This window comes from Cajanus cajan, chromosome 11, assembly GCF_000230855.2.
Source record: "Cajanus cajan strain Asha chromosome 11, NIPB_CcT2T_4, whole genome shotgun sequence".
NCBI lineage: Eukaryota > Viridiplantae > Streptophyta > Magnoliopsida > Fabales > Fabaceae > Cajanus > Cajanus cajan.
Genome location: NC_138527.1, coordinates 31,036,057 through 31,050,414, shown reverse-complemented (window position 1 = coordinate 31,050,414; position 14,358 = coordinate 31,036,057). Strand labels below are relative to the sequence as shown.

The 14,358-nt window shown below is 33.1% G+C and overlaps 1 protein-coding gene across 4 annotated transcripts; it reads left to right on the top strand.

Annotated features, from left to right (window-relative positions):
* The first annotated feature begins 9,646 nt into the window (after window positions 1-9,646).
* On the top strand, window positions 9,647-12,548 carry LOC109800832 (polygalacturonase 1 beta-like protein 2). Of its 4 annotated transcripts, none has more exons than XM_020361732.3 (3): window positions 9,647-9,797; window positions 10,073-10,370; window positions 10,474-12,548. In XM_020361732.3, the coding sequence occupies exons 2-3, from the start codon at window positions 10,314-10,316 to the stop codon at window positions 12,292-12,294; spliced, it is 1,878 nt and encodes a 625-aa protein (XP_020217321.1). In that variant the 5' UTR covers window positions 9,647-9,797; window positions 10,073-10,313; the 3' UTR covers window positions 12,295-12,548. The 4 variants fall into 4 exon arrangements, with proteins under 4 accessions (XP_020217321.1, XP_020217319.1, XP_020217317.1 ...); XM_020361730.3 differs by having other exon boundaries at window positions 9,763-9,985; XM_020361731.3 differs by having other exon boundaries at window positions 9,767-9,929.
* The last annotated feature ends 1,810 nt before the right edge of the window (window positions 12,549-14,358 follow it).

The following is a 14,358-nucleotide window of genomic DNA, read 5'->3' as shown; positions in this document are numbered from 1 at the left end:
TATTACTATTATTGGGGTTTATTTTTTATATATAAATAATTTTATCTAAAAATAATAAATAAAAATTATTATTATTATTGTATTTGTTCATAATTATTAAGAGTTTAGACCACTAAGATTAGCCTAGTGGTTGGGTGGGGAGTGATTGGGGTAGTTAGAAGCATGAAGGCCTAGATTCAATCCTCATTGCAACCATCTTTGTAATCTTTCCTATATTAAAAAAAATCATTAAGAGTTTAATTATTTATAAATTTATTTAAAAATACATAATTGCTTTTATATATATATTACAACCCCTCCCCATTTTTATTTTTATAAAAAGTAAGTTTTTCCACAATTTCCCTCAACTTAGAAGGGATGTTTCTTTTGGGTTCCACCTCATTTTCTTCGCAATTCCTCTTTAACAAATAACACCAAGTTTGGAATTGATTTTTAGAAAAATTAATTGTTCAAGTTTCACTCATATATTTAATTGAGCTTGATTGAAAGTTTGAATTTGACTTATTAAAATTAAACTTGAGTATAACTTGTTTATCTCATTTTTATCTTCATTATAGTTTTTTATTAAATTTTTCTTAAATTACTATTTAAGTTTATCATTATAATATTTAATAATTATCTTAATACTAAATAATTATCAACTGATAAAATAAAAAAAAAGTGTACTTAACATGTAAGGTGAAATCAAATTGTTTTATATTACATTTTTCATAATTTAATGAATAAAAATTACAATATTAATTATTCTAAGAAAAAATTTCAAAATTAATTTGAAATTACTTTTTTGAAGACGCAACAACATTATTTTTATGTTAAAAAAATTAAATTTATTAAAATATCAAACTTGACACTAAATGTATAAAGTTTAGTGCAAACAATACTCGAGAGATCAATATAATTAAGTATACAGGTAAATTATCCATAACATTAAAAATAAATAAATGTTTTCATAAAAATATCACATATACTAAACCCAACAGCCTTAAGCGAATAATTAAGGAATCAAACTCGAATATTTGATATAACTTGGTTCATTTACACTTCTAGTCCATAGGTGCATCTTTTGGCTCGAATTCTTTCACATAATTTAAAATTTGTAAAATTTGAGAAACATGAAATAAGTGTTTGATTATATAATATGAATTGATATTTAAAAAATAAAAATAGAACATATTAAATTTGTATAAATTATTAAAAGAAAATTAAGCCAATATTGTCCAATTAATCCATGCACCGAGGTCTGGTATGCTTAAGATAAAGGATTTTGTTATTCTAAAATATGTCAGAGGATAAAGTATAATATTAATAATTAATTAAAAAATTAATATTAATTTTGTTATATATCTTTTATTTTTGTATACAAATTAGAGTATTTAGTTTAAATAAGAGTGTTTTTAAATATTATTTTTCAATCGAAATTTTCAGAATTTTTTCTCCCACCGAAAAGTTTTGGAGAATATTTTTAACATCTTAGTATATCTTTTAATCTATCATTTTTCTCAATGTTTTCTTCTCCTGTTAATTAAATCCATTAAATTTTATTAATTATATTTCAATAAAATATATTTTAGCAAGATGTTATATGGCGTGTGATTTTTTTTTTCTTCCAATTTGGTTCCGGTGTTGCTGACGTGTCAACCTACCTAGTATGTAGATGTGGTCTTTTAGAAGCTAATTCAACACTAATGGAAGCAAATTAAACTAACATGAACGCTAAATAAAAAAAAAATCATATAGAAAGGTCTATTATATATATATATATATATATATATATATATATATATAATAAAAATGTATATTATAGTAATTGACAAAAAAAATTATTTTAACCAAATCTCGAATTTGAATTTTTATATTAAATTGTATCCGATTAAAATAATGTTTTGTAAAAGATACACGTAACTTGAAAAAAAAACTTGATTAAGCTGGTTTAATTAATATTTTTTAATATATTTTTGTTGTATTTATTTACTTTTATGCTTTGCATTTTTATCCTCTTTCTTTTCTTAAAAATTTCTTTTTTAATTGAATTAAAGTATATAAAAATCAAACTAAAGTTAAATTAAGCTATAGAAATGACGGATTCAAAAACTTATCAAAGGAAAGCCTACTTTTTCTTTTTAAATTATTTAAAAACTTAAAATAATACAGTACATTAATTAAAGTGTATAGATAATTAAAAATATATTAAAACTTCATAATATAATTCACAATATTTTTACTAAAAATAAAAAATATATATTTATTTTTTAAAATAATCTTACACTAAAATATATTATATATTTATTAACAAATATATGGAAGGGCTCACTCTAAACTAATAATATATAAATAATTTCTTAAATATATTTTTTAATTATAATATTAATATAAAGTATTTGTTGTTAAAAATAATCGCTAATCTCTATTTAGATAACCTCCAAATAAATAAACTTAATAAAACTTTAACAAATTTTATTTAACTTAATAAAACTTAAAATCTAAATCCAATGTAATATGTATTTTGACATATGACTAGTGATCAAGACCAAAGTCAAAAATTTTAAAACTATAAAAATAAAATAAAATAAAAACCAAGGTTTGTTTGGATTGAGTATTAATTTTGTTTTAAAAATTTAAAAATTATAGTACTTTTTTAGCTTTAATTTTTTTTTTAATTTTTAGTTTATCTTTATTTATTTATTTACTTATTTTGAATCTTATCCTGTTAAAATTTATTTAAGAGTATGTTTTTGAGATAATAATGGTGGTGACAATTCTAGTTATGACCGTGTTAACGATAGTGGTGCTAGTGTTGGTTGTGAGTAAAGGTGTTAAAAATGGATTGACTTGATAAGCTACAAAAAAAAAGATGTTTAAAAAAGAATTAGATCAATTATCTCACATTTGATGGACTAATTAGGCCTAAAGTTTTCAAAGCATAAATTTATTGATTCTATTTAACTAAGTATTTTTTTATTTTTCCTTTATAAAAATAAAATTAACAGATTTAGTTTGATCCTACAAGCCAACAAATCATGTTGAACAATAAATTAAGTGAATTTTCATAAATTCATGCTAGACCAACCCATTTTCAATCATTGATTTGTCCTTACACACTTGATAACTCTAATTATAGTAGGAAAGGTCATGACAACCGTAGTAAATTTATGTTTTTTCAAAACTAAAAAATAAGGATTGTTTAGGAGTAATTGGTAGTTTTTGATTTACAAATGCAATTTTTTACAAAAAAATTTTGCACAAAAATGTAGTTGAAATGATTTTTAATTCGATTTCAAAATATTCCTTTTCAAAACCAAGAAAAATGATTTGTAAATTTAGTTTTCAAATTTTTAAAATAAAACTTTTACTATACTTGACAATGATCTTTCCTATTGCTACCATTGTTGTAATACCTCTTAAATTTAACATTTCAATGACTACACTTTATGACACTACTTATAGTAACTCTTCAATTAACTCCTCATTGGTAAAACTCTTCATTGACCAGAATCATCTGCATATAACATTTTTTTAGATGTTTCTTTGCCTTTTAGGGTTAATTGTCCTCACAAACTAACATAAGATTTTTCAACGTCTTTTGTCCTCACTCACACTCTTTAGAAAACTTTTTAGAAAGTTACTCATCCCTAAATTCCTCTAAATCAAACACATTTAACTATGGAGTTTGTAAGTGATAAGATACTAATAATCAGATGCATCTTGTTAATATAGTCACTAATTAATTCATTTAAAATCATCCTAACAATTGTGTGGCTTACTTAATGTCAAGTGTGTAAATTGCAACAATTGTTTTCCTATTTCTTTATTTTTAGTGTTGTCAACCTCTTTTTGGTATAAATTTATTAAGTTTACAATTTATTGTAACTTTTAAGGATTTTGGCTTAAATCTCACAAAGGGAAACCTTTTTGTAAAGATCTTGGAGATGAAGAAAGTTACAAGCCCAACATGCAAGAACCAACCAAGAAAGTGGGAGTTGAAATCGAGCTCTAGCTCAGTGAACCAACTTGATTGTTGAGCTAGAGTTGCAAACTAGGAGAGTCACAAAGGATTCTGCTCGCTTAACGAGTCAATAAGGTCGTTGAGCGAGAATTTGATAGTCTGTATATATCAAAAGGCTCACTCAACAAGCCTTCTTTAGACAAGTAAGACAACTCTAGAGCAACAGAGACATTTGCTAACTCAACGAGCTAACATAGTGGCTAAGCAAAAATTAGTAAACATTTATATCAGGACAATAAAGAAAATGTCCTTAATAGGATTGACCTAGAGATTTGCAAACACTATTGACAAGACTCTTGGAGGCTGGGAACACTTGAGAGAGCTACATTTCCTCATTATATTCATTTGTGTTCTTATTCTTTTCTTAATGCTCTCTTGATTTATTATATCTTGAGTGATTTATGACTTTAATTGTTATTGAAAAATGTTTCTTCAGATATGTAAAAGTTGAAACACACATTGAGAGTCATGTTTAGGGATGAATATGAAGCTCAATGGACATTTGTGAACAACTCAATTTTAATGCTTGTATTTCAGTCAAGTTGGCCAAGAGATTGGAGATTTAAGATTTCAAGCTCCTAAGGAATTAAGCTTTGGAGATTTTATGTGGTTTTGTTGATGTTAAGATGAAGCATAGAGGAAAATCTCCTTTAAACTAGTACATGATGGTGATTTAGTGAAATTCAATCCCAATGGATCTCTTTATTTGATTTTACTTAAGTATTGTCTCACGTGTTTGATAAAAATCCCAAAGAAAAGTCATTTTTATTATTTACATTGTTACCTTAGAGTCCATTCATTCAACAATCCAACTTCAAACAAATCATTATTTCATTCTTTTGAGTTATAGTATATGTACTAAGTTACATTTGCCATATATTGCATAAGTTCTCTTGGGGTACAATTTTATTTTGAAAATACTACACACGATTTGGTACACTTGCCAAATGTTTAACACATCCTTAATTGTATAATGTTACAGACTCTAAATCTTTTTCATTCTGGTGTATCTAGGATGTTTCAAACCCATCAACTTTTTTTTGGTTCATTCTTGAATCATATTGTATTGAGAGAGAGAGAACTTACTCTCGTAACACTTCACTTAACTCCTTATTGGTAAAAATCTTTCACCAGTTAAAACCTTCCGCAAATAACACTTTTGAGATGTTTGTCCTCTTTTCAGGATTAATGATTATTTTCACAAACCAATACAAGACTTTTCAATGTGCTTTGTCCCCACTCTCATTTTATAGTCTCACACTTGTATAACCTCTGATTTCCTCTCATTTTGGTGTGTTTGACTGCATCCACTACCACCACCACTACTAGCATTAACATTATGACCACACTTACATTACCACTACTAACATTACAAGCAACGTTGACATTGTCTCCACCATTGATATTGTCACTATCATCATTTACATCAAAACCACCATTGGTAGCACCATTGTCATTATTATTGTCGTTGTTAACATTATCATTGGTAATGTAAATACCACCACTTTGCACTAATATCATTGTGACACCCTCTATCATGCATGTCATGTCACATATTATAATATAAAACTAAATTATATCGTATAAATAAAAGAACTTAAATCCTATAAAAGTAGCAAGAATCACATTTTAACATAAACTAAACTCAGTGAAAATAACAATTACAATGGAAATTTTAAAAAATAATCTACTTAAAGTAAATAGAAAGAATCAAGTCCTAACTAATTTCCCAATGTCACGTGTTCTATTAGGGCAAAACCCAATGTTGAGGATTAAGCCTTATCACTAACACCCTTAACACCATGTTGAGGATTACCTGCAAAAACCACAAGAAGATAACACAAAAGAAAAAGGGGTAAGAAACATTTCACTTTGGCTCACGATACAGAAATGAAAATCGGCTTGCTAAACACAAATAACACATACAACATGATATAGCATACATAGTTACACATCATCATCATACTTAGCTCATCCATAACAAATATAATTATAATGTGTATGTAATGGACACAGACTACATGTTGTTATTCATGTGAGACTAGTAAAAACATCAAACTTGTGTAATGTCGCTAGCAATACACTAGAGTAGTCTAGGAGTACATGTTGGGTCACACCCTCTGTGCACTCTCACTAGAAGGACTTATTACTAGGATCTGATTAAGATATCTAAGTTGCGCAAGATACATCCCATGCTCACGAGAGTAGGATTGAGACTTTTAAATTGAGTTATCCCCAAGGTTGATTCTCAAGCTTTTACATAAAGGACCTTTCCTGACAGTGTATTTCATATCGTACCCTTTAAAAAATAATCCTTATATAGATAGCCGATTCCATAACTTCGTAGCTCATACATTCCTCATACCATATTACTCATCATTCATATTCAGGTACTCATATATATATAAATAAATATATATATATATATATATATATATATATATATATATATATATATATCATTCCATATTCACATTAACATCACAATATAGTAACTATAATAAGGAATTTAACAAAAAAACAACAAAAGATCTACATGTAGGACAACACCTAGTGGCGCACGCATCACACCTAGCGTAGGTCCTCTAAAGAACCACGTTGTGATGGAGACCTCCCTTCCATGGTTGATAATGATGTGATGAAGAGAGTCACCTTGCCCATGATCTAGGTTCACCAAAGGGAAAAGATTGAGGGTGTTTAAGGTGGGGTAGTTTTGGATGTGAAAATAGAGGTGAGATGGTGAGGGTTGGCGGAAGTGTATGGTGCTCAAAGGTTGGCTCACTCCAAGTGAAGGTGGAGGCCACTCTAGGGTTTCACTCTCCAAGGGAGGAGAATGAAGGTGGTTAGCCGAAGTTAACCTAGGGACTAAGGATAGGATTTGAGGCAAGGAAATGCTCTCTCAAATTCATATAATCCAAAGTATTTACAAGGTGTGGTGCATTGGGTATTTATAGGAGGGGAGGCATCTAGGGTTGCATTTGGAGTATGCATGACTGAAATTCACAAGGCAAATGCACTCTAAATGAAATGCAAATTAACCCTAGATGCAACTTGGTGGCCAAAGATAGAATCTTTGGGTTTAGATTGGCTATATCTAGGTGCATGACAAGACCATGCAACCTTTGCCCTCCACTTGGGTCTAAGTCTTTCTAACACCAAAAATAGGTCCAAGAGCACCAAAAATTACGTCACCTCCTAATTTAAAACCCTAGCCCAAAATTAAAACCCTAATCATCTAGAGCACCCCATAATACAAGGGTAAAACGAGAAATACAAAAGAAAATAAATCCTATGATTAAGATATCCCAAAATACAAGGGTAAAATTGGAATAAAGCAATAAAATTCTATACTACTCAAATTGGGCCTAGGAGACGGATCCATACATGGTATCTCTCCATTCTCCTAGCCATGAACCATGTGATGGGTCTCACATGAAGTACCAAGGATGGTCCTCTATCACGTTGGTCTCTGTCTAAATCGCGTTTGATATGATCGAGTCCACATCCGATGAGAACACCATCGAAAGCTCTCTGAAGTGTCCACACTTGATGAGAGTTAGCTCACGCCGAGCAAAAGTGTCACAAGGAACCTCATGGAGCTTTCGCGCCTAGTGAGGGTCATCCCATGCTTGATGTGAGATAACTCGAGAGCAAACTTTGCTCTCTGCCTCAACAACACCTGATGCGCCCCAAGTGGCACCCGACGAAAAATTCAAACCATATAATAAACTATCAATTCACCAAAAATACACAATTCAATTAATCGAAGCTATCCAAACCATATAATAAACATTCTAAACAACATAATTTATGCGTACAATTACATACTCAGACAATCTCTTCATACAATCCCTTCATGAACATCAAAACATACAATTTACAAACCAATTTAAAAAATTATTAACACATACGTATATACAACTTAAATCAATTAAAACATACAAGGAGAACAAAAAGTGAAATAGATACAATTGGAGAAAACGCTTCAATACATAAACATGCAACAAACATAGGATTGTGGCCCCACTAGCCAACATCAAACCTACACTCAGAGCAAAATTTCTCTCTCCCTTTTACCTAGACAAGTTCTACATGACAAGTGTATGGTTATGGAGTGATTTCCTTCTTGATTCTATTCTTAAAGCTTTGAAGCGTGTACGTGAAAATAGAGACGTAAAAAAGATTTGATAAAAAAAATCCTCATTTTTTTATTAAAAAAACTAATTTCTCTTTAACCCTCTAGTTAGAACATATTAACCACGCTTATCCTGAAGATCCCTTCCCTTTTTAATAATATATCATATTATTCTTTAATAAAATACCATATAATATATTCTAAAATATATTACATAATTAAAACAAATATTTAACAGTTCCTATTAATAAAATAAAATATCTAAATTATTTATAAAATACTTATATTATATTTTATGAAAAATAGGGTGTTATAAACACTATCACCGGTACTGATATCATCATGATCATTGTCATTGTCACCATCATGGACACTGCTATCACTAGCATCGTCATTGTCACATGAACACCCCCTTAAAATAATTTAACATGATTAAAAAATTTCAATTTGAGTTTACTTTTAAAACTAAAAAATACAAAGAAAGCTAAACTAATTTTTTTATTGTGATTTTTAAGAAATTTTAAACTTAAAAAAATAAATCACTTCAAATGGGTTCTAAATTAATACACCTTTTTTTAAGAATAAATATAAGTGTTTTAGAATTGAGTTAAAAATTATTTCAACTTCAATTTAATTAAATATGTTTTATTTTAAAACTTGCATTTAAAAACTACAAACAAATTGCTTGTTCAAGTTATATTGGATTCTTTATGTAAAATCTTGAGTTCGAATTTTATGTAGAGAAAAAATATGGTTGAGGGTAAAATTTATTAAAAGTAACTAATCAGTCAAATTTTTTCCTGTAACGATTATTCATTGACAGGTTTAATAGGTACTTTGTAAAAAAAAAAAAAAAAAACACTTAAAAAAAAAAGCTACAAAAACCACACGACCACAGTAAACGCGCCTAAACTTTTGACATATAGATATCAAATTTATAGTTAAAGTGAATTATTGGAACAAATATGTGGCAAGTCTTTCCATAATTAGATAAATTTAATAAAATAACTTATTTCCTTTAAAAAAAGACTTTTAAGTGTACTTTTATAATTAATAAAAAAAATCATCTACTAGAAGTTAATCAAAACTGAGTCTAGATCGATCGATATTTTAGTAGTGTACACTTTCGCATTAAGAAAATCTGAAAAATGATACTTTTTCAGTTTTTTTATATATTTATTTTTCAACAAGAGGATATATTCCATTTTTATTCATTGCCATACTCATTATGAGTGTTTATGAACGGCAATCTTACCATTAGGAGTGCAATATAGCTTAATTTGGGTGGGTGTAAGTATACTTATATTACACTGTCCAAGTGGAAATTGCTTCTCAATTAAGAGTTTATTATACTACTTTCATTTGCATCACAGGCCATGGAGCTTTCTGTTGGCGGCTCAAAGTTGACAATCTACGTATGTGGTGATGTGTCAACACCATCCACCTTTATTTCTAATACTGTAATATCTTTTCTCAAAGGTGGGAAAATATTCAGTGATGGCTAAAAAAAGATGGTGCAGTCACATTCCTAATATCTTTACCGCGTTCACAGCATTAGTTATAACAAGAATGCGCGTTATTTGGGTTTTCCAAGGGCTATAAATACGCTCCTATCCCTATGTGTAAAGTTCATGCATACAAACTCTCCACCAGATCAAGGTGCATCCAATCCAACATTCTCCATACTCAAAAATTCAATGCCCACTCAATTTATTTTTTTCACCATCTCACTCTATTGACTTATTGCACTTGTTTCTGTTACTTTGCAGCATCCACATTACACTCTGACTAGTTAGTTCACTTAATTTTGTTTTACACCATTTGTATCCGTTCCCAGTTCATGCATTGTAGGCACATTAATTAATCATTAATTTAATGTTAACAGCGAATTAATAGTATTATATGTAGTAATTTTCTGTCAATGTGCAATGCAGGAAGCTCTCACTCAGCATTCACACACAGGAGGATGGAACATTGAAGGCCCAATCTGAAGTCACATTCTTACACTCACACACACACACTTCTCTCCCTCCACAGGATATAAATTTCTGCTTACAACTCAACTAGTCCACAAACATTTTCAAAGCTCTTACACCTTCTCAGATTTCTCACTCTCCCAACATAAAGAAAAAAAAAGAAAAAGGAAAAAAGTGTAAGAAAAGGAGTGAGAATAACATGACCGAACAACTCACGCTCCTCTGTCTCTTTATCCTCTTCTCCTCATCTCTCAGTGTAAGCACAGCTTTTCCTCACTGTCACTGTTGCAAGTCTCGATTTTTCCAATTGTTTTATTCCTCCCATTGCCGCCTCTGAAAAGGGTGTTCGTTCAATGCAGGTGGGGCACGCCGGCGCCGGCGCGGCGGAGAAAAACCCGTTCACCCCCAAAGCCTTCGCGATTCGGTATTGGGACAAAGAGATCCGCAGCGGGCTCCCCAAGCCCACGTTCCTCGTGTCCAAGGCGTCGCCGCTCAGCGCGGCGGACGCCGCGGCGTTCGTCAAACTCGCCGCCGGCAACGCGCTGTCGACCAAGCTCCCGGAATTCTGCGCCGCCGCGAAGCTCCTCTGCTTCCCGGAGGTGGGGTCCAGCCTCGAGAAGCACGATAAAGACGCGAACTTTGCCGTCTACAGAGACAAGAACTTCACGAACTACGGAACGGGTCGACCCGGTGGGGTCGACTCGTTCAAAAACTACTCCGAGGGAGAGAATATTCCGGTGAACGATTTCCGGCGCTACAGCCGGAACTCCGCGGGGCATAAAGACAATTTCCTCAGCTACGGCTCCAACGGGAACGTGGTGGAGCAGAGCTTCCACACTTACGCCACCGGAGCCACCGGCGGCGGCGGCGAGTTCAAGAAGTACACCGACGACACCAACGTCCCGGACCTCCGGTTCACCTCCTACTCCGACGCCGCCAACGGGAGAACCCAGTCCTTCTCCTCGTACTCCGAAAACGGCAATGGCGGCGACCAGTCCTTCACCTCGTACGGCAAAAACGGCAACGGCCCCAAAAACCTGTTCTCCTCGTACGGGACAGAGTCCAACGTTGTCGGGTCCGGATTCTCCAACTACGCCGAAACCTCGAACGCCGCCAACGACACTTTCAAAAACTACGGCGTGGACATGAACAACCCCACCAACACATTCTCCAACTACGCCGGCGGCGGAAACGGCGCCGCGGAGAGATTCTCGAACTACCGCGACAAGGCCAACGTGGGCGCCGACTCCTTCTCCTCGTACGCGAAGTCCTCCAACGCCGCCGACGTGGGTTTCTCAAACTACGGGAAGTCCTTCAACGAGGGGACGGACACGTTCTCCTCGTACGCGAAGTCCTCGAACGGCGAGACGAAGGTGGGTTTCTCCTCGTACGGCGTGAACAACACGTTCAAGGAATATTCTAAAGAAGGCGCAGCCATCTCCTTCGCCAAGTACACCAATGTGAGCTCGAGCCTCTCGGTTTCAGCGGTGAGTGGCAGTTTCGTGAATAAGTGGGTGGAGCCGGGGAAGTTCTTCCGCCAGAAGATGATGAAGGAAGGGACGGTGATGCCCATGCCCGACATAAGAGATAAAATGCCCGAAAGGTCCTTTTTGCCCCGGACCATTTTGTCCAAATTACCCTTTTCCGTTTCCAAAATCGACGAGCTCAAACGGGTTTTCCGGGCCTCGGATAACGGGTCCATGGAGCGGCTCATGCGTGAGTCGCTGGAGGAGTGCGAGCGGGCCCCCAGTCGCGGCGAGACCAAGCGGTGCGTGGGCTCGCTCGAGGACATGATCGATTTCGCCACCTCCGTTTTGGGCCGCAACGTCGCCGTTCGGAGTACCCAAAACGTTAACGGGTCCAAGAAAAATGTGATGGTGGGCCACGTTAGTTCAATCAACGGTGGTAGAGTCACCCAATCCGTGTCTTGCCACCAGAGCCTCTTTCCTTACCTGTTATATTACTGCCACGCGGTTCCTAAGGTTCGGGTCTACCAAGCGGATCTTCTTGACCCGAAAACCAAGGCCCATATCAACCACGGTGTCGCCATTTGTCATTTGGACACCTCGGATTGGAGCCCCACCCACGGAGCCTTTCTCTCACTCGGGTCGGGTCCGGGTAGGATCGAGGTTTGCCATTGGATCTTCCAGAACGACATGGTGTGGACCATTGCCGATTGAGAAATCAGAATTTCTGAATAAGAAGAGAAGAAGAGCTCTATAGGAAATTAAAGTTAAATTAGAAACCCTGTTGTTCTGCTAAGAAACCTTAGCAGCCTCGAGAATGATTTGTTTTTAATTTCAAAATTAAGTACTGTAATTTTTTCTTTTTTGAGATAGAAAAGTTTAAGTTATGGCTTTACTTTACTACATTTGGAAGAAGGTATATCTTATATAAATATGAATATGAATATGATGAATATTATTTCCTCGAATGATCGATCAATATGATTGTTGCAAGTGTTAATGGGCGATGGGTTAATTTCCTAATAATGATTGGGGCAATGAATGAAGCTTTTGAATTTGATGGTGTTATGTTTTTTAGGATAGTTGATGCTAGTGTTAGTTGTGATTATTGAAAGGGGGGCATTGATTAGAAGACAGTGGAAGAGTGGATGAGGAGACAAAAAGAGACATGATCCAGATTGTGCATGTTGATAAATTTAGAGGGGGTGAAGAATTAGAGGGACGCGCTATTGGATTTTCCACATATATACAAAGCCATGTGAACTAAAGGATGAGGTGGTCCTTAAACCACCCAAAACATGCTCTTGTATTGGTCTGAGGGAGTTCACGGGACACCTATTGTTGGCCAATGTCCAAATGAGAGGTAAAAGAAAAGTATAATAATAATGAGAATATGTCCATGTACCTTGCCTTCACTTCTAAGCTCAACTCAAAAATAGAGGAGAAATTCCTCATTTTCTTGTCTTTCAGCTAAATGTCTAATCACCCTCTTTGTTTTTCTTTTTGCCACCTTTAAAAATAGACCATTCTTCATTAAATTGCTTTTATTAGTTCATAGGAGGAACAGAATCTCACCACGTGGCTTTTGCACTCAGGACCATGTTTTTACAGTTTTATCAACTCAAGTTTTTAGACAAATTAGTTTTAGCAACATGTACTAAATTCTTTACAAACATAATCCTTTTTTAGTGCATTTAGAATATTTTATAATTGTAAAAAAAAACAGTATTCTTTAATCCAAAGTTAAAAACACTAATTGTTCAAAATACTAAAATTTGTTGAAAATGACATTTCTTGATATATGTTTTATATATACATGAATATGAGAATCAAACTCTAATTATATATTTAAATAACATAACTATTCATCAATTTTATCTTATCATATTACTTATTTACAAATAGAATATAGTAAATATATAAATAAATTATACTAACCCTTTATGAGATTTCATGAAATTGCACTTGACACCCCTACTTTTTTAATGTTTACAATCTTCTTTAACAGGATCATAGAGTAATATTTTTTTAAAATAATTAAAACGGTATATTTAATGTTTAAAACTATTAGTACGTATAATATTTTCAAACAATTAAGAGAATTATTATAAAAGTAAAAAAAATAAGAGATATTTATTTAGTCTCACGAAATGTCAAAAGGAGTGTGACTATAATTTATTCTTTTTGAGCTGAGAGTGTAATTTAAACTAATTATATTTACTTGATACCGCACAATGTAAATTTTAGTAACAAGTTCAAAATGTTTATTAGACAAACATGCTGTAATATTGTGAAGAATACAGTGATAGGTCCCGGAACATGCCATGCATAACCGATTTGGAAAGTGTTTGGTAAATTATTCTTTACGATATTAGAAAGGAAACTTGAAAGCAAGATCCAATATGCACACATAACGTAATGTCGATGATGCTAGAAATGATGCTAAAACATAGCACTTGATTATCTCCCTCCTACATCATTACACACTGCACCTCACCAATGGAACCTACCTCTGGCTTCGGTTGCAATGGAGCTTCAAACATTTCAAACCATGCCTTAACGTACACACGCACTACATCACTAGTTAAGATACTATTTTCCATCGTTTTAATGATTGATAATACAATGTGGCTTACCGAAAATTGTGGAATTATTGAACTCCTAGCATTGCATGAGTTGGTAAGACACTATTTTCTCTTATTATGATTAAAAGAATTCACAATATAGTGGTACTACATGTCATACCGAAAATTGTGGAATAATTGAATTCCTTGCTTG

What these genes read in the sequence shown, in the direction of transcription:
- LOC109800832 (XM_020361732.3), top strand. Translation starts at nt 10,314, where the DNA reads ATGACCGAACAACTCACGCTCCTCTGTCTCTTTATCCTCTTCTCCTCA. An exon ending in TCTTCTCCTCATCTCTCAGT is followed by an intron (nt 10,371 to 10,473) that starts GTAAGCACAGCT and finishes CGTTCAATGCAG; the next exon opens with GTGGGGCACGCCGGCGCCGG.